Source organism: Perca fluviatilis, chromosome 20 (genome assembly GCF_010015445.1).
Source record: "Perca fluviatilis chromosome 20, GENO_Pfluv_1.0, whole genome shotgun sequence".
NCBI lineage: Eukaryota > Metazoa > Chordata > Actinopteri > Perciformes > Percidae > Perca > Perca fluviatilis.
In genome coordinates this window covers 3,036,839-3,056,426 of record NC_053131.1, presented here as the reverse complement: position 1 = coordinate 3,056,426, position 19,588 = coordinate 3,036,839, and the positions used below count along the sequence as shown (strand labels likewise).

General features: G+C 42.2%; 1 protein-coding gene across 8 annotated transcripts in view; it reads left to right on the top strand.

The window, feature by feature from the left end:
• ppp2r5eb (protein phosphatase 2, regulatory subunit B', epsilon) overlaps window positions 1-19,588 on the top strand; it is a 70,346-nt gene that overhangs the window by 12,166 nt on the left and 38,592 nt on the right. For 4 of the 8 annotated variants that reach the window (XM_039785922.1, XM_039785921.1, XM_039785918.1 and 1 more), the window contains exon 2: window positions 508-671. In XM_039785922.1, coding sequence (XP_039641856.1) covers window positions 508-671 — 164 coding nt within the window. Of the gene's footprint in view, window positions 1-507; window positions 672-13,612; window positions 13,781-19,588 lie in introns of those variants that run through there. The other 4 variants (XM_039785920.1, XM_039785919.1, XM_039785917.1 and 1 more) reach the window with 2 other exon arrangements.

Here is a 19,588-nt window from a genome sequence, read left to right as displayed (position 1 = left end):
TTGTTTTTGCTTTTCATGAGCTCACTACCAAAAACATGGCTTTGGAGCTGCATGATAATGGCTAAAAATGTGCATTTGGGCAGTGTTATTAAACAAAAAAAAAGTGTCATCAAATAATTTCACAATTAATTTTGTCATGATTTGTTTAATATTGAACACTTTGGGCCTCCATACTGTACATGCAGAAGGTCCTAAGTTGACAGTCTCAAGTTATTGAAACTTGAAGCAACTTTGCCAATGGAGTTCCTTTTTTAATAGGACTCAAGTTCCAAGGATAAACATTTGTTTTTACATGAATACCGCCTGATTTATAGGTATTAAATATCCTAAAATTGATATTCAGAAATCCACATCAGTTGAAGCCTACTTTCGGTTCTGTTAAACTGTCAGTACAATAACTGTGGTTTACAACCTCCCCTCAGTGAACTGAGCGCTCTCTAAACGCGTGTCTAATGCTAGTGTGTTAACCACTCTCTACCCCCCCACCCCTGTGTGTGTTTCTCCTAGCAGGGCTATGTCCTCGGCAGCCACCACATCTCCATCTGTGGACAAAGTGGACGGATTTTCACGGAAGTCTGTCAGGAAGGCCAAGCAGAAGCGGTCGCAGAGTTCGTCCCAGTTCCGCTCTCAGGGCAAACCCATCGAGCTCACGCCCCTGCCACTGCTCAAGGGTAAGAGGGGAGTTGTGTGTGTTTTTTTGTTTTTTTTTTTTTTTGTGTGTGTGTGTGTGTGTGTGTGTGTGTGTGTGTGTGTGTGTGTGTGTGTGTGTGTGTGTGTGTGTGTGTGTGTGTGTGTGTGTGTGAGCCAGAGATGTTCACAAGTCATTTTTTGGAAGTCCAAGTCGAGTCTCAAGTCTTTGAGGGGCAAGTTCAGGTCAAGTCTTTTGCCACGAGTCCAAGTCTCTGGCCGTCTCTTTTTCATAACTGTATTTTTCAACATTTTGGTATCTGCACCAAATCTGTGTTACTAACTGGCTGTAAAGCCCAGCATCATCATGCATTACATTTTTCAGTGTTCAAAGTGAAAGGGGGAACATCTGTATTGAAAGTTAATACACCAACCATGGTGCAAACATGTGAGAACTGATACTTTCCGTATTGCTATTTAACAACAACCTGGTGAAATATTAACCTAAGTCTGTCACATCATATGGATACAACTATAAAGATACAATGTGCCTGTTCCCAGCATTAGCACAACACGATGCCATGGTTAACTTGTTACCTGTGATGATATATGCTAAATATAACGTCTCTTTCACATTAGTGTGTGAGTGACTGACCTATCTGGGTGTGTTTTGAGATGCCTGATGAAGTTCCACGTTGATCAGACATCATTTATCTTTAGCCACACACCTTGCATGTAGCTGTTGGCTTACTGCCACTGTTTACCAAGTTATTGAAAACAAAACTAATGACAAAAGGCACAACTCTTGGAGGACTTGGTGTCGCCATCCTCAATGTAGTTTTTGATATGTGAATGCGCACACATAAGGCATAATGCATGCGTTACGTTGCACATTATGGCAAAGGGCAGGGGATATGCAGCTCGTCATACGTTTCCCCAACGTATATGCACTAATAAAAGAAAATAGAATACATTTATATTAAAAAAAGCAATGATTGCATGAAAACAGGCTGTTAACGGGTCTCGAAGCTCGAGTCCGTGTCAAGTCTGAAGTCTTTTAGGTCGAGTCGCAAGTAAAGTCTGAAGTCAGCTGTTTGTGCGACTCGAGTCTGAGTCTCTGACTCGAGTCCCCATCTCTGGAGTGTGAGTGTGTGTGTGTGTGTGTGTGTGTGTGTGTGTGTGTGTGTGTGTGTGTGTGTGTGTGTGTGTGTGTGTGTGTGTGTGTGTGTGTGTGTGTGTGTGTGTGTGTGTGTGTGTGTGTGTGTGTGTGTGTGTGTGTGTGTGTGTGTGTGAGAGAGAGTGTGAGAGAGAGTGTGAGAGAGTGTGAGAGAGAGTGTGTGAGAGTGTGTGTGAGAGAGTGTGTGAGAGAGTGTGTGAGAGAGTGTGTGAGAGAGTGTGTGAATGTTGGGGTTGATGATGTGGGAGGCTGAAGGGGTGATAACCCAGCCAAAGCCAAACAATAGTATTAAGTAACTGCTCATATCCACTTGTAGCTTTGTTTTTGCAAAAGTAGAATGAGTTTGAGAGAAGGTTGTTTCACAAATGAAGCCTGTAGATGAAAGTTGAAACGTACTTCGATGTAGATCCGTTGCAACACCGTTTTAACTTGTGACTTGTCCATTTCATAAAAATTTAAGTTAGTTAGAATGAGAACAAATGCATAATCTGTTCCAATTAATTTGCAACCCATGTAGCCACATCTTAAACTACCATGTAGAATTGACATTGATTGCTCCGTTTATTCATGGTGCCTCCACTGCCTTACTTACTTACTTACTTACTTACTTAAGTTACTGTAAAGCACATGTATTTAACAAAGCCAGCACACTCCATTTATTTATTTTCTTCAGTGAATAGTGCAGCAATTGCCCAGTTTACTGAGAGGCATGGGGGTAAGCGTACCTCCTATGGAGACACTTTGATAATAACAAGCCATCACCCGCCGTTAGCATCCCATTGACTGCCATTCATTTTGACGTCACTTTGACAGCGAATAACTTTACATCTGAAGAGTTTTGTCGACAATGTATAAAAGGCTCCATTACCTTGTAGCTCACGTTATGGCTCCGTAGCAGACGTTTTTATAAAAATAGGCTAACGATTGGGTCATAACCACGCGACTTACTGTCGCATAGTAGAAGAATTACCGTATAGTACAGGAGAAGCTCACAGGCAGTTTGGACTTACATTAGCTGTTTAAGTTTAATTACTAATGTTAACTAGCATTTTAGTTAGCAATAATTAGCCTGTGCCTATTTTATCTCCTTACATATACCTATGCTCTCCGTCTCTGTAAGATTGGGAATGATTGAGATTTCTCTTGGCACAGCTACCAGAAGACTTCACACTTTCAGACAGGTTGCTTTACTGTCTATGCATGCAACAGATCAGAGAGCATGAAGCATAAAGGTGAACGCCTCACCTGTTGAATGAGAGTCAACCTGACACGTGTTGTCTTTGAAGACTTAGGAATCATTCTTTGGGTTTAAACGAGCCTTAGCTGCTTGAGGTCCCGACCCTCAGGTTGGGAACCACTGACCTAGAACTAGATTGATTCCAACAGATTTTCCAAAGATTTTATTTGGTGGTGCATGTTTTTGTGATGCTTTATTATTATGGACTGGAGATGGCAGCTACCTTCTGACATGATACTTACTGTATTGTCTCTGAGGAACACCAGTGTGTTACTAAGCAGTGGCATGTATTCACGTGTACATGGCACACTGCAGGTCAAAGGGAATTGGGCGATGTGTGGTATGCACTTGGGTGTGGTAATACACAATGAGACACCCCATTCACGTTTCACACCGCAGTGGTGCGGTTTGGTGTTGACAGCAGGAATGCTGCCACACAGAAACCAGACCGATCCGTCACCTGTCAAGAGTTTTAATAGAAAAGCACTTCCTGGCTCCCTCTACGGCGGGGCTTATAATCAGGACAGGAAGGGAGCTCTGAGCTCTCCCTGTGTTTATAAGGTTAAAGTGTGTGTATTTGGGCGTGTGTGTCTAAGTTCATGGTCCACTTACACTTGCTGCCCTTATGTAAACATCTACATGATACCAGCACACATAGCACACCTGACCTCCACCCTCATACACAGACTTAAGCCCAATTTATAGTCCTGCGTTAAATCTCGGCCGTAGGTGCACGTCGTAGCCTGATGTGCACCTCTCCAAAAATGTAACTACACGTCACGGCGACGCAGAACGCAACAACTGTGATTGGTCCGCTCGGTTGTGGCTTGGTAGCGACTCATTTCCTGGTTCTCCTTCTCCATAAGGAACATTAAATCAAGGAGAGGGTTAACTTTTCCTGCTCCAGGTTTAACATGTTACCTTGTGACTCAAGTGATTTCTCATTTGTTCAAACTTGATTTTTTTAGCCTTAAGCTTAATTTATGGTAGCCGCGGTGTTCCAGGCGTGAAGTGACATCACCACGGGTGTCGTTTCCAGCGCCAAGGCTCCACAAGCTGTCGCAGCGCGTGGTCATGCACCTCTAAATTTTTGGAACTAGGTGCCCACTGCGTGCACTGTGCTTTCAGTTCAACACGGTCGGCTGGGAAGAACAGGTTCGTCTGTGCAAACATCTGTGTGATTCTTCATGTCAGACCACAGGGAGTCAAACAGCCTTAAATATGTGTTCAGACAGAGAGACAGACACCACTCTGGGAGAAGAAGACACATTTAGCTGGAGAGTGTGGAAAAACATGAGATGGTTTTGTTAAAGCTAAAGAAATTAGAGGTGTTAAATGTCATGTTTGGCGGTACCTCTGTGTTTAACGTGGATGTGTTGTTTACTACTGTTGCCAGGCAGCCTGCTTTCTTTACTTCCGCTCTCTTCTTCTCTACTACTTCTTGCTCATTCACAGATTATTTTGTCTGTACGCCCTCTCATGTTTGGGAGAATACTGCAGAGAACAATGCGTTGAGCATAAATGTTTCCGTGCATACTCGTAGCATGCGCGGTGTCGCGCTTAAGCATACCCGACGCTTTAGTGTTTTTGTATTTTCAAAAGCGGTGATTTGTTTGGGATTTTGAATAGTAAACTGTTGAATACCTCCAATTTAAGTGGAAACAAAATCTAAATAAGCACTTTGATTAACTGCAGCTCTACCAACAATTTGTTTAATTATATTGTCGCCAACTAAGTACTATTCATTACATTATTATTATTGTGTACTTGTACAATGAGTACAGTGCCATATTTCTAAACAGACAGAATGTGCTTTGAGGTTTTTGTCTTTCATTTATTTATCTGTGGCTTAGTGACACATGGTCAGCCTTTTTTCGGCACCTCCCTGCTTCAGTTTCACACGTTTACTTCACATTCGCACAGATCCACACATTTGTCACCTCCTCAGTACAATCCCAGTCTGCTGCTTCTGACCGCAGAGCAGCTCCGCTGGAGCTCAGGCTGTACCCCCGCACAGTCGCTTCAGGAGGCGCTTCACCCACAACAGAGTCAGGCTGTCCTGAATTAGAAACACAGTCGGACACATCCCGGATAACAGATTTCATCGCTCGGTGTTTATTTATTATTTAATTACATTTATATAGCGCTTTATCATAGACACTCAAAGCGCTTTTGGGGGGAGGGGGGGGTGGGGACTGCTCTCTAACACCACTAATGTGTAGCACCCACCTGGGTGATGCACGGCAGCCATACAACGCCTTACGACGCCAGATGGCAGAACGCTCACCACACATCAGCTAGTTAGGGAGGGGGGAACATATTTTTAGTGGTGGGGGAAACTGGAGAACCTGGAGAAAACCCACGCAGACACGGGGAGAACATGCAAACTCCACACAGACAGGCCACTTTTAAGGCACGGCATCAGCAGTGTTTAGTTTTGTGTGAGGGTAGTTTTGCATTGCCCGACCTAGTCCCCACAGCATTCCGGGATGGGAGAAAAACAGGCTCTGGTTTATTGGCATTTCTTTAAACCAATCACAATCGTCTTGGGCGGCACCAAAGCCGGTCTACAGAAAGCCGTTCCACTCCCTATTCAGCCCCATTGTACCAGATTTTGGTTGCAGTTCCACCAGAGTTCCACTGGGGGTGATCGCGGTCCAGTGCAAAATGAATGGGACTCTATGGAGCTAGATGGCTAAATCTGTCTCTTTCGCCTGATTGTCGTTGAGAAACCTCAGATTTGATTGTAGTTTTTGCAAGTTCAACATGGATTATAGGTCGAAAGTTGAATGAACGAGTACTTATGTCCTTTTCATTTCTTATAGGGTGAGTCGTAATGCCCATGTCCTAATGAATGCTGATTGGTCAGTGAAGGTCTGATTACGATCGGAGATCCAGCTTGACGGCATATGAAGCAGAGCCTGAATGTCAGAGTGAATATTTCGGCGTGGTCTTTAAAACATCAGCAAACCTCTTTCTAGCGCGTGTATTAACAGGGAGAGCCGAACCTGTCAGCTGTGTTGTCGATGCCTCGAGAGAACAAAGGAAGCGACTCAGAGCTTGCCGTAAAGCAGTATCTCTGGCCGTATATGTGTATGACGTCATTGACATTTTAAAAGGCTTTTTAGAACAAAAAAGCCACTTTAAAAAAATCTAACACCCAGCAGTGTGTATTTTCTTTGCCTCCCCTTTCGAATGCAACATTCAAATTACTAGACAAAAAATGATATCCTGAGAAAAGTGTGTTTTGAGGGGTATAGCTCCATAGAGTCCCATTCATTCTGCACTGGCCTGTGAGCGCCCCCTATATGGAACTCTGGTGGAACTGCAACCAGTTCAGAAGCCGGAAGTAACGAGGGAGTGGAACTTCTTCCTATATTAGAAATTCTTTGGCGGCACTAAGCTCCGGACGGAGCCACGGTGCCTCTGCTAAATAGTCTCGGGAAGGAACTTGTTTTGGTGGAACATGTGGACGTTCAAAAGTAGTTTTAGTCGTTCAACAGAAAACTCCGATTGGACAGATAGTCTAGCTAGCTGTCTGGATTTACCCTGCAGAGATCTGAGGAGCAGTTAACCATAGTCCTCACAAATCCACCGGAGGTTAGAACGCCAACACAGAGACAGAGGAAGGGGACTGACATCCGGCCGAAAATGAGGGACATCCGGCGGAATTTCCGGCGGCTCCAGAACTATCCCAGAAATGAAATGTGGTCAATATAGACTAGTGTGAGGGTGGTGCTAAGCCTCTGTATGGAGTGTGGCTGCTGCTGGAGGGTCTGTGTAGAGCAGATATTAAGGTTTTCCCATTATTTCAAACTATATGCTCGTGTTAATCTGCATGGTCACGATTAGCTGAGAGTTTCAGTTGGTGGAGTCTGCAGCTTGGGTCCCAGACTTTGAGGAGAGAAGTTTTGGTATGATCCGGTATTACCACTATGCTGTGGCTGGGTATTGTTTGAAAGTTTTTGTGTTTGGATTTTTTTTTTTTTTTTTTTGCTTCTGCCCCGAAATAAATAAGTTCCCAAATTGCTGAACTATTCCTTTAAACTGTGACAAAAACCTCAGAACAACAACCGTGGCGGCAGTAAAGGGGTCACAGTGAAAAGTTATATTAGTATGGGATTATGAGGAGTTACAAGCTGTCTGATGGTCATAAGTGAGCAGAAACAGCTTCAGCATGCAGTTGTTGAAATGTAAGCATGATGCCACAATTCACAAAAGTGAATATGAACCGTTTTTTTCTTTCTTGAAGAAGCACACATCATCAAGAACACCAAGAAGCAACAAAACCTATTTTAGACCAGGTGCAGGCACGGTGAGAGCTGGTATATAAAGAGTTTGACGTCTTCTGCTCAGCCAGGAGTTTGTAAAGGAGCTCAAGTGTCTCTTTTATTTCCCAGGGTTTGGCTCCCAGGATACCTTCCATCTGCTCACCTGACCACTCTAACCTCTGAGCCTCCCCCACTCCCATATATGTCTGCGTAAACCAAGTGGAAGAACAATGATTAAGTTCCCCTCTTCCACTTGTCTGTTGTGAACTTTAAGCCACGGATAAACAGCAGACTCTCTGTGACGAATGGCAAACGCCCTGTGTTGAACCACCGACCATTAAAATGAAATAGTTAAAGAAATCAACCCATGTGGGTGCTGACCTAAGAGGACCGTAAGCCATGCGTGGCCTTTAGGTACGCCATAACATCGCCACCTTTTGCTTATAGTGCTCTTCTACCTTCTAATCTCTCAGCATTATATAGCTGACATGGAGATGTGTATCAGACAGCGCTGTATTGTATTGGTAACTGGCTGTCTCTGAGGTCGCCCCAAGGGGATGTTTTACACCAGCGTTCAGAGAAAGAGGTCCAGATTGGGGCCAGGTGAAGTAACCTTGAACGCGCTAACGTCTGCGGACCGTTAACGGAGTATGTGCCGCGGAATGTATGTTTTAACCGGCTACACCAGCTGCACACACACGGCGTAGGATTGTGTGAGTCACAGGCGAGACGCTGAGCTTTTGCTTTTGGGAAAAACCGAAACTCATTAAGTTGTTTCCTGTATATCGTAGTTTAATTTAAAAATAATGACACTTTATGATCCATTTCTGTGTAACCTCACGTAAAATATATAAATTAAAGCCTGTCCTATTGTTACGCTTGTAGAGCAGATATCTGCGTAGCATACGCACCACTACGCTGCTCTCTGCCCGGTGTCTCTAGTTGATTATAGTGAGAGCGTACGTTGGGGGGTCCGCTGCACATAGGTTACCCATGCAATGTAGCCGGCCTGTAAAGTTCAAATGAATTGAACTTTTAAGGCGTGGAACGAGAAGCAAATTGCCTGTATGTGTGAAAACAGCTTTATCTCATTCATCAGTTTTTAAATGTATAGCATACTTATATAATTTAGTCATTCTTGCAGGTGGGTTAGGCCTCCCAAACAATGGTAGGGGAAACAACACATACGTAAATATTTCAGTTTTTCAAGATTTGACTGTTTTCAAGATCATTTTCTACAGTTTATTCTATTTTTAATGCTTCCTTTTTGTTGTCATTTTAGATGAAAGATTCTTGGTTGTTTTACAGTTTCTCTTTTTTTCTGTCAATCCTCTCCACACATGTCTCCCATTCCTTTTGAAGGCAGAATTCCTGTTCTCCTGCCGTCTATAGATTGCTGCAGGATTTTTTTCAGGACTGTTTGTTTTATAAGAAAGAGAAGGGGATACAATAGGTACTTTCTTTTATTTCTAGGACACTTTAACTTCCCGCTGTTTTTTGTAAAAAGGATTTCCTGTTTGCCTGCCTTCTATTCATTTTTAAATGCGCGTAGAGGATGTTATCTCTTAGCATGGCAGTGGGGATGTGGTTTCAGGCCATACCTCAAAAACAAACCTGTTCTCCTGCTTGTCCTTCACTTAACCTTTTCTTGTTGTGATGCATAGTTTCATATTTCCGTTTTTTTCTTCTTCTGTCTTTCTAATGAAGGAAGCTGCTTTGCTGTGTTACTTACCGTCCGTTTCCGTAATCACTCGGCGTTTGCCTCCCGCCTTGAGGTACACATGTAGCTACGCAGCAGCAGAGGTGGGCGTTCGGTTTAACAGACTGCAAAAGTACATCATCAAGATGCACACAAATCCCATCTTTCCCCCCCTCCTCCACATCTCTTCCTACTCCTCCTCACGGTTTAGTCACAGGTCAGTCTTTAGCCAGAAAATGACAAGCATGGTTTTGGAAAAGCAGGGGGGGATGACATAAACCCCGTCGTTGGCAGTGCATCCTAAGACGTTTAGAGGAAGACCAGGAGGGCGCAGTTTCCTTAAGAGGATCCTTGGGTAAAATGGTGACGCACGCAGTAGGAATACTGCCAATAGACCCAGTGGGTTTCACTTCATACCAAAAGCAACGCCCCAGGTTCAGCAGACAGTGGCTCACCTCTGTGAATTTGTTTTCTAACGATTCACAGGACCAGTACCTACAAGACATGGCCCAGGATGCACCTTTAACTATACTTTTAAGGTATTTAGTGACTTGGGGCTGCCTCAGACAAACTCTCAGATTGAGCTGCAGACGTGTGATTTGATTTAGCTATGAGTTTTTTCTCCATGCTGCCAGTCAGCTCTCTCTAGAAGTTTATTATGAAAGCCTACTATATGAAAGACTGTAACCTTGCAGTACAGTCAATCCAAGGGACTCTGAAGTCATGGATGAGAGCAGTGAACATGTTCCAACAAGCTAGTCAGTGCCCAATGTGTTAACACCATTGGTTTGGGGTTGTGTCTGAAACAACCAACCTGTTCACAATATCCAACCAGCCGCTAAGAGGTTTGGCAGGAGTACATGTTTGTTGTGTTATAGAGCAAAACAATAACTCAGATGTACTGTACTGGATATTTGTTGACAGAGCTGGTAGTCTGTCACAAGCTGCAGCAGTACATATTTTAAGTTTAAGTTTCCATCTGCCATCTGTAGTGCAGTAACGACCACATGTCGGTCAGGGTCACGGTGCACAAAATCTGTGGTTTGTTTCAGTACATGTTTTGGTTTGTGGTTAGGGTGTGGTTTTGGTTTTGTTAGCTTGTCCTTTTTTTGTTTCTACAGGACATACTAGCCAAAATGTACATGTGAAGCAACATTCTAGCAAGCACTTTAAAACCCTATAATGGATGCATTCAGTTTATGCAATCGCTAACGGTTTAGCATTTTTGGACAACTTTGGTAGCTATTTTCCACAAACCTTTTTTCGTCTGATCTATCACTTTTTGTCCAGTGTAGCTGTATATCACTGGGAAACCCCAACATAGAGGTTATCGATATTTGAGACTTCCCAACTCTGGTTTGTAATTTGGGTTGGCCATAATGATGACACTTGTTACTGTATTTGAGCTATACATCCAAAGGCTAACCCAACTAGCAAAGTTTAGCCAACAGACACGTCTGTATTGTACTTCAGAATTCACTTTCTGCACATGCTTATTTTGGCTAATTTGACCGTAATGTTCTGGTTCACTGACTGTGCAGAACCAAAGGAAGTGGATTATGGAACCAAACATCCTGAACCAAATTGTTCAGGACAAACTGATAGACCTGCCGTGTATACAACTGGAGGATACTGGTTTGTATCCAGTACTGGAAGGGGAACTCTGATTATGAATGATGCTGTTCCCACCTCTCTCAATAACTACTGGCAAACTGCCTTGAGCAAGGCCATTAATCTCCCAGCACAAGGCTCCGGTTGTACTACACAGCACAGTAGGACTGTATACAACTTTATGAATGTGAAGCAAAAACAAACATGGACAGCCTCAGCCAGAGTCTCCTGAATCAATAAAGGTTAAATAAAAAGCTGAAAAAGGGGAAATTGGAAGCATTACCTCCTCTTCTTGCCTGTAGACCCCAAGGATTTTGTTCTGCTGTTACTCGAGCATGTGTACCGTGAAAAGTTTTCTCCAAAGTAATGAACATTTATAAGAGGAGGGCAGGAAAGGAAGGAAAAGGGAGAGAGGTGAAGAGGCTGGCGGAAAACCTGGAGGAAGGATTAGGAGTCCTTTAATGTTCAGCATTAGGGGAAGGAAAGGAGGAGGAAGAGGAGGGGAGGGAGATGGTTCCTCTCAGGCAAACAAATTCTTCTACTCCTCTGTTTGGGAATCTGTCCATACCATCCTCCTTCCATTCCCTTTCTCCTCTCTTAACATGCAAATCGGCAGCATTGAACCATTTCAAGTTACACATCATGATGTCAGGATATTACAAGAAGCCAAACGTCTTGCAGAATAATTCCTCGCCATGTACGATTTAATCCTGGTTGTGCCTGGAACTCTCCACTGCAAAAGGATAAACCTTTCAGTCAACATGCAATGTTTCTTTATTCTTTCACATATATTTAGTTTTGATAAAGCTCTAACTTATTACTGTGATTTGAATAATTAGTGCTGACATTTTGAAATGTAAAAACGATGGTTACGATAGAAACAAAGTAAATAAAAAGTTCTAGCAAGCCAAACTCCCTTAAGGCCCTGACACACCAACCCGACGGCCGACCGTCGGCAGAAAAGGCAGTCGGACTGATCGGTCTCCCCGAGGTCCAAAAAGTGCCTCGGAACACACCGAAGCCGACTTGAGTGTACGTTCTGCGCTTGCACGAGAAGTAATACGTCTCCTTAACAGCAGGCGGCGCTAATGTGTATTGTCACCCAAAAAATTTAAACCGGCAGCTGACTGGATGACATGTCATATGGGTCTGTCTTCTCCTGAATTTCAAAGCCAGAGCATAATGGCAGCTCGTTCTAAATACGGTCTTGTATTTTACAAAAATAGTTGACCGAAACGTGTTTCTGAAAACATTTTAAGAGAGAAATAGGCCGTGCAGCTGCTGACTCTGTCTTCATTTCAGATCAACAAAGATTTTTATCAGATTTTGAGAGGTGTTAGTCACGCTCATCTCGCTCGGCATTTCCGGTAATTGGTCATTGAGTCCGACTACCCACTGGCCGATTCAACATGTCAGGTTTGCCCAAATGAAGGCCGACAGCTCCTCCGACTGACGACGGCACAGAACACACCAACCAGACTCGAGTCACTGACCTCACCAGACTGTCCCGACGGCCGATTATCAGGTTGGTGTGTCAGCGCCTTTACACTTTCATAATGCGAACCAAACCTCTAGTCCATCAGATTCTGAAGACCCCATTTAGGGATCCCCTCATTTTAAATAATGTATCAGTTCGTCTGTTACAGTTCTACTATGACAGGAACTCTTGAATGTGTGGCTCTGTCGCTAAAGGAGCACCAGCTCTGTTCTGAATGAATGTCTGGAGAAATGTCAGATGATGAAAGAGAACACATCTCATAGTGGTCAGCTGGAAGTAAACATGTAGCAGATTAGCTCGTTAGCAGCAGTGCTAACGCAGATACTCGTGTCAGTCACGTGGCCCTTGCCTTGCACGTTGCAGTTGTTCCTTGAGTCTCTCTCTCTCTCATGAGCTCAATTTCAGTCATGTGCATGATGGGCAATGGCAACTAATCACCAGGCTTTTAAAGTTCTTTTTTTAATTCTTTATTTGGGTTTTAGTACAAAACTTGATAGAACGGTCACATTAACACAACAAGTCAGCATAGCATCCATATTCATAATTTTTCTAAAGTCTCCCAACTTTAAGGCTGCTATATTAATTAATGTGCAATACTAATGATAAATAGATTTTCATAAGCATACATAAAAATAAAATGTAAGAAAATGTACCAAGGAAAGAACTACCCCAGTCAAAGCATAGCTAAACTCATATTTGCCTTTCCACAAACAAAAGATGTAGACAAAAACATCTAAGTAAGTTATCCAACATTTGTTCAAAGTTGAAAAAGTTACCACCAGCCAATTTTTGTATTTGTGTTGACACTTGCCTGTTAAGTTTGGTAAACTGAAAGGGTCAGTTTGTAGTCCACCAATGTCCATGTGAGGAAAGGATGAAGATTTGTGAGTGAAAATCAGGTTACCTCTCCTCCTCCTCCCGTGACTGGAGTGGTTTCCTCCTCCCAGCTGTCCTAGAGGTTTCCCCCCTCGCCTTCCCCACTGCCGTTAGCTGCGGTGACGTCCACAATCGACCCCTTCCTATCACAGATGCTGTGGCATAAATGAGGAAAAACCACCTGACAAACAGCCTGTTGCGAGCACATATCTGATTTTACAGCAGCAACCCGGGCTGATGTGGGCCAAATCCTCATGTGGCCGAGCGTGTTGTCTGCATTTTCAACCTGAATTAGGTTCCTCTCACATCTCCGTCTCACGTCCACCTCGGGTAGGGGAACGGATCTGTCTCCAAACCTCTCTGGGCAGCAGCCTTTAAAATAAATAAATAGAGAGGAGCAGAAAATAGAAAGAAGAGACTGAGATGTACAATGCTGAGCAGCCCGCCCCTGCATCTCTCTCTCTCTCTCTCTCTCTCTCTCTCTCTCTCTCTCTCTCTCTCTCTCTCTCTCTCTCTTTTTCTCTCTCTGCGGCTTCCTCTGCTCTCCGTTTGGCCAATGAAGCCCACGGACACGCTGCCTCGTCCCCCTCCAGAGGAAACCTGATCCACGAGGTGTCTCTTTACATTTTTCCAGCCCCACTCGCTACAAACAAGACACAAGAAGGAGCGTGGGTCCACCAGACTTCTGTTGTCCACATGTTTGGCTCAAATCAGCTCACACCGCAACGTTCATGACTTTTGTTTTCTACTGTTGTTGCCCAACAGGGAAAGGAGACCTGATTAAGTGAGTGACAGTATTCATGAATGTGTATGGTGTGTGTGTGCGTGTGTGGTGGGGTGGGGGGCATTGAGTGTTAAAGTTAGCCTCTGCTGTCAAGGGCTGTCGCTGCTACCAGCCGCGTGTGTGAGGAAAGTTAGACTTAAAATGGACTGGGAATGGTAACAGAAGACGAGTGTTTTTACCGGCTGAGAGGAGAATGGAACGTTCACAGCTGGAATGAGTACATTTTACATCTCTGGCTGTATGTGGAGGAAGGTGTATGTGTTGATGTTCTGCGGGGGTGGATTCATTCTGTGACTGGATTTCCAACCTGTTCTGAATGGGGAAACGGTTCCAAAGGAGAACCAAGAGTTCGGTAAGTTTTGAAAGTGAAGTTTGGACCTGCTGAGCTTCCGTCTGCTTTGCTGTTAAGCACGTGCCAATACACGAGTATAGCATTTACAACAAAGGGTTGAAACGGCTGATTATTTTCATTATCAATTATGGTTTTTGATTAAGTGATAAGTCTATAAAACATCAAAAAAAATATAGGAAAAGCCAATTACCCACCGCTCAAGTTTGGACTTGATAATGTCTAAAACTCAAATAAATTAATTTACGATGATAAAAACAGACATTTGCACACACATGCTGGAACCAGACAGTGTTCGACATTTTTGCTTGACAACCCCTATTATAAAAGTTTTTGTTCACTAATCAATACATCGACTAATCAGCTCAACTCTTATTACAGTAAATCTTTTTTTGTTTCTTTTTTGCTTAATTAATATACCTGTAGCAGGATTCAACACAACCTTTAATCGATAAGCAAAATATGAAGTGAGAAATGACAAATTGATTATAGGCAATTGGGGTTATTAGTTAACATTGGTTGGTTAACATTTTGTCTATCCTTCCTGTTATTCAGATCTGCTCCAAAATGTAATGGGTTCTTATGGCACATGCAACACCCTTCCACCACGTTTCATAAAAATCAGGCCAGTAGTTTTTCCGTAATCCTTCTGACCAAACAAACAAATGGACAAAGCGAATCGAGAACATAACCTCCAGAGGCAGAGGGAACTAATCAAAGGGAGTACAAATCTGGCCTTGAACTGTGGCACTTGATAGTTTTTGATACCGAAAAGTCGGAACAGTAGGTATTAAGGTTCATAATCAATGAAATCTAAGCACCACCAATCCTAATCCAATACAAGAGATGAGCATGTACTGATTAGGGATTGACCGATGCTGGTTTTTCAAGGCCGAGACCGATACCAATTAGTAGTTAATAGGGCTGGGCGATATGGAGTAAATTAGATATCACGATATTCTTGACCAAATACCTCGATCGATATTGTGGCGATATTCTAGGGTTGAAAATTGGTGCTTTAACAAAATATCTTCACACTTAGATTTTAGATAAACAATCATCAGTAATGTGGAGATAATGTCTAAGTGGGAAAAGGCAAATAATAGAATAGCTAGAACAGTCTGGTGAGTTCAGAAAAGTACATCACTTTACTGTAATGCAGCTTTTAAAACCAGGAATAGACAACACTTATGTCATATCACGATATTACCCAAATCTAAGACGATATCAAGTCTCATATCACGATATCGATATAATATCGATATATTGCCCAGCCCTAATAGTTAATACAAGCGATAACCGATATTTAGAACCAATATACGTTTACAGTAAAATGAAAATCTTTAAGTCAAAATTAAGATTTTGGAATGTTACAAAATCTAAGCCAAAACTTTGTTTAGATGCTTTAAGCAATTATTACAAAAACATGCATGTCTTGGCTCTTGTGTAAAGGCACTGACACACCGAGCTGATAATCGGCAGTCGGACAGTCTGGCGAGGTCGGTGACTGGAGTCTGTTCAGTGTGTTCCGTGCCGTTGTCCGTCCGAGGAGCCGTCGGCTTTCATTTTGGCCGACCTGACATGTTGCGTCGGAGGGTGGGCAGTCAGACTCCATGACCAATCTGATTGGTGGAGAGCTAATCCGGAAATGACAAGCAGGATGAGCGTGACTAACTCCTCTCAAAATCTGAGGAAAATCTTTTAAACTGACCTTTGTCGATCTGAAATGAAGACCGATTCAGCAACTGCACAGCCTATTTCTTTCTTAAAATGTTTTCAGAAACAAGTTTCGGTGAAGTATATTAGTAAATTAGTTGGACTGCCTTTTCTGCCAACTGTCGGCCGTCGGGTTGGTGTGTCAGGGGCTTTAGGAAAGTGCAGCAGCCGAGGGGAAGGACAGCTACCTCCTGTGTTGAGTTTGATTCAGCGGTGCTCATGTCTGGTGGAATCTCTGCTATGTTGAGTCCTGCGAGCGACCCAGCCCTCTCACCTGGGGTGGCGAACGCTGTCTTTGTGTGAACCGTCCCAGACGATCGTTCCTGCTGCTGCCGCTTGAGAGAGCAGCGGTTTTTTTTTTTTTTTAACGTTTCAGACTTTGAGCTGATGCTCTCAATACAGCATCTTCCTCAAGGAAACGTTTGACGTGACACATCAGCTGTCGGAGTCTTCAAACCTAACATAACCTGTCAGTTATGTGAGGGCCTGTCCAGCCAGTGCCAAACAACACTGCCCCGCCACTGTTGGTGATGATGGCATGGAGTAGAAGCAAATTAAACATTGGAATGAATTGATTACTTAGGAAGAAGAGTTGAGCAGTTAAAAAGCTGAATCCTTGAAAAGCTTCAGCAATCTTGAGACCTGCAGTCATGTTAAGGTTATTTTAAGTCCTGTTTTTTTTCCTGTGGTGCAGCTTAATACTTCATACCTGACAAAACAATAGTAAGCGCCTCAGGATCTTTAACATATGTGTCCATCCATGTTGAAATAATGTTAATATCAGTGCTGAAACGGGTCTATTAGTCTATTCATTAATGTGTAGATGGACAGAAAATAAGTCGAAAACTTTTTAAATAATTGATTCAGCAGTTTAAAGGAATCCATCAAATAAAAATGGTACTAAGCTTCAGTATCGTCAGTGTGAGGATTTGCAGGTTTTCTACATCATTTTAAACAATTAGACCTGCCAATCATTTTCTCGGTTACTCTTTGGTCTGTCAAATGGCAGAAAATACAGAAAAATGCCCAAATTCAAACTGACTGAAAATCCCAAACCCCAAGATGTTACTACCATAGAAGGAAAAACAGGAAAATATTCACCTTTTTAGAGGCTGCAACCAGCAAATCTTTGGCTTTTTTTTTCTTTTCTTTTTTTTCTTGGAAAACGGCCTAAATGATTTAATACGTTATCAAAGCTGTTTTATATTAATTTTCTTTTAATTGACTAATCAAATAATCCTGTCAACTCTATAATAGAGTAACCAAAGCACAGGGGATTGCAATCAAATAGCATTTAAAGTACCACTTTAGCTACTATTAACTGCAACTTCATGATGTAGTATAAAGCTAATAAAACCCTGTAAATATGCATTGTGTTTCCGATCAAACGGCTGCATAATTAGCAACAATTAAAATGACGTGTCTTCTGTTTTTTTTATCCACCAACGCAACATGCGTCATTAGCATTTACAGCTCAAGTAGGAATAGAAACCTGCACACTGGAAGGCTTGGTGATGTTTTTAAGTCATGTTTACTCATTGAACTGCACAGGGAATCTAACCCCTAACCCTGCTGAGTGTTAATACCAGACTCCTGCAATCTAGACTGATTCTAAGAAGAGAAAGACATAAGGTACTGCTGTCCAGTTTTAGTATTTGAGGGCATTTATTGAAGGTGTTCTTTGGTTAAGGGTTAGTGCTATTAAAAGTGCACCAGGACACGCTTTGAGGATTGCTTCACATTTTCCCTGAATGAGCATTGTAACAGGTTTATCTTGCTGTTATCACTCCTCCTGTTCATACTCTGCTATAATTAGAGATGCCGTTCTAATAGTCTTTGTTAACTTCAGATAGACTTTTAAATACATTTTTGCACAGAAAAAGAGCTGTGGATTTTAGGAAGAGATATTTTTTTTAATTGCAAGTATGAGCAGGAGGAATGGTTACAGCAAGACATGTCATGCAGTTTGAAGACAAAGCGCTTAGTTATTTCATTGCACGTCACTGATGAATAGGGTTGGGCATCGAGAACCGATTCCTACTTGGAATTAGGGCTGGGCGATATGGAGAAAATCAAATATCACGATATTTTGGACCAAATACCTCGATATCGATACCACAACGATATTGTAGTGTTGACTATTGGTGCTTTCACAAAATATTTACACAATGAGATTTTTGATAAATAATCAGCAGTAATGGAGATCTAATAACTAAGTGGGGAAAGGCAAATAATATAACAGTTACAACAGTCTGGTAAGTTGAGAAAATTACTTCACTTTACTGTAATGCAGCCTTTAAAACCAGGAAAAGACAACACTTACGCCACATTACGATATAACGATATCCAAAATCTAAGACAATATCTAGTCTCATATCACGATATCGATAGGATATTCGATATATTGCCCAGCTCTACTTGGAATCTGTTCAGAAATTACGATTCCAGTAGAATGGTTTCTTTATTGGAATCGTTTAGAGGATTTGGTTTCAAATCTGATCATGGGTTCCAAATTTAACATGCGCAAGTTTTGGTTTCCGTAGCGGCCAGACGCTTGTTGTGTTGCAGCCTTGGAGCACAGTAAGCAGCGCTCTAGTGTGGCTTTATTTTACATACCTGGAAACTAGTCACTTTTTGGCGAAAATCGCCGTTTTGAATGAGAAAATGTCATCCACGTGAATCATGTAGATCCAAAGATTTTTTATGTGGGGGGGAGGGGAGGAGGGGGAATTGTCTAAAGATGTCCTGTCAGAAATAAAGGCCTTTTTAAAAAACTAAATGAACTTTTTGAACTCCCCTTCAGAACACAAGATAAAATAAGAGTTTACTTGCAAATTGTCATGGGCAAAATAATTGTTTTTCCCAATTACATTGTTTTTGTGGTCATTGGGAGCCAAAATCGTGACAAAAATTCAATTAATTGCGCAGCCCTACTTCCTGCAGTGTTTGCTCTCATTAGGAGCGTGCAGGAGTCTTATGGTTTGTCTCAGTGAGATATCATTCAGACATTTAGTACCTGCAACACCTTGTTACCGAAACACGAGAGTGAAAGTGACTAGGGCCTCCGTAGTTCTGCCATCTGCTGTGTTGTTGGCTACAGTAGCTGGGAGCAAAGTTTACCCAGGACGACTGCATATGTGTTAATGATTGACAGCAGCCTGGCGCCTTGCAGGGACTCTTGTATGAGACCTGAGAACATGGAGACAGGGACACGGGTAGTTTGTATCTGGGTCCTGAACGGAGTTTTTCCATTACACAAATCCTGCACACATGCAGGCTATGTACTGTATTTGCTGGAATCATTAGTTGGAATCATTGTAGGCTTGCCTTTTATATGAGTGCACAGCTGTCAGAGTGGAGTTGTAAGAACATTCCCTTCAGTGTTTTCACAGTGTCAAAATATGACTTCAATACAATAACAAGTCTAGTATCAGATCTGAAATCTATTGCGGTGCAGTTTCAAACAAGGAAATGGCATCAAGCTGTGCTACAGCACCTACTAGGGGTGTAATGATACATTGATCTGGATATATATATATATATATATATATATATATATATATATATATATATATATATATATATATATATATATATATATATATATATAAAAATCTCGATTCAATCCTTACGATGCGCCTTTATTTTGAAATTTCCACTTTATATTTATTCTTTCTATAAAAAAGAATATTTTTTTATTTAAATGGATGGAAGAGCTTAGTAATGACATTTTCAAATCATAT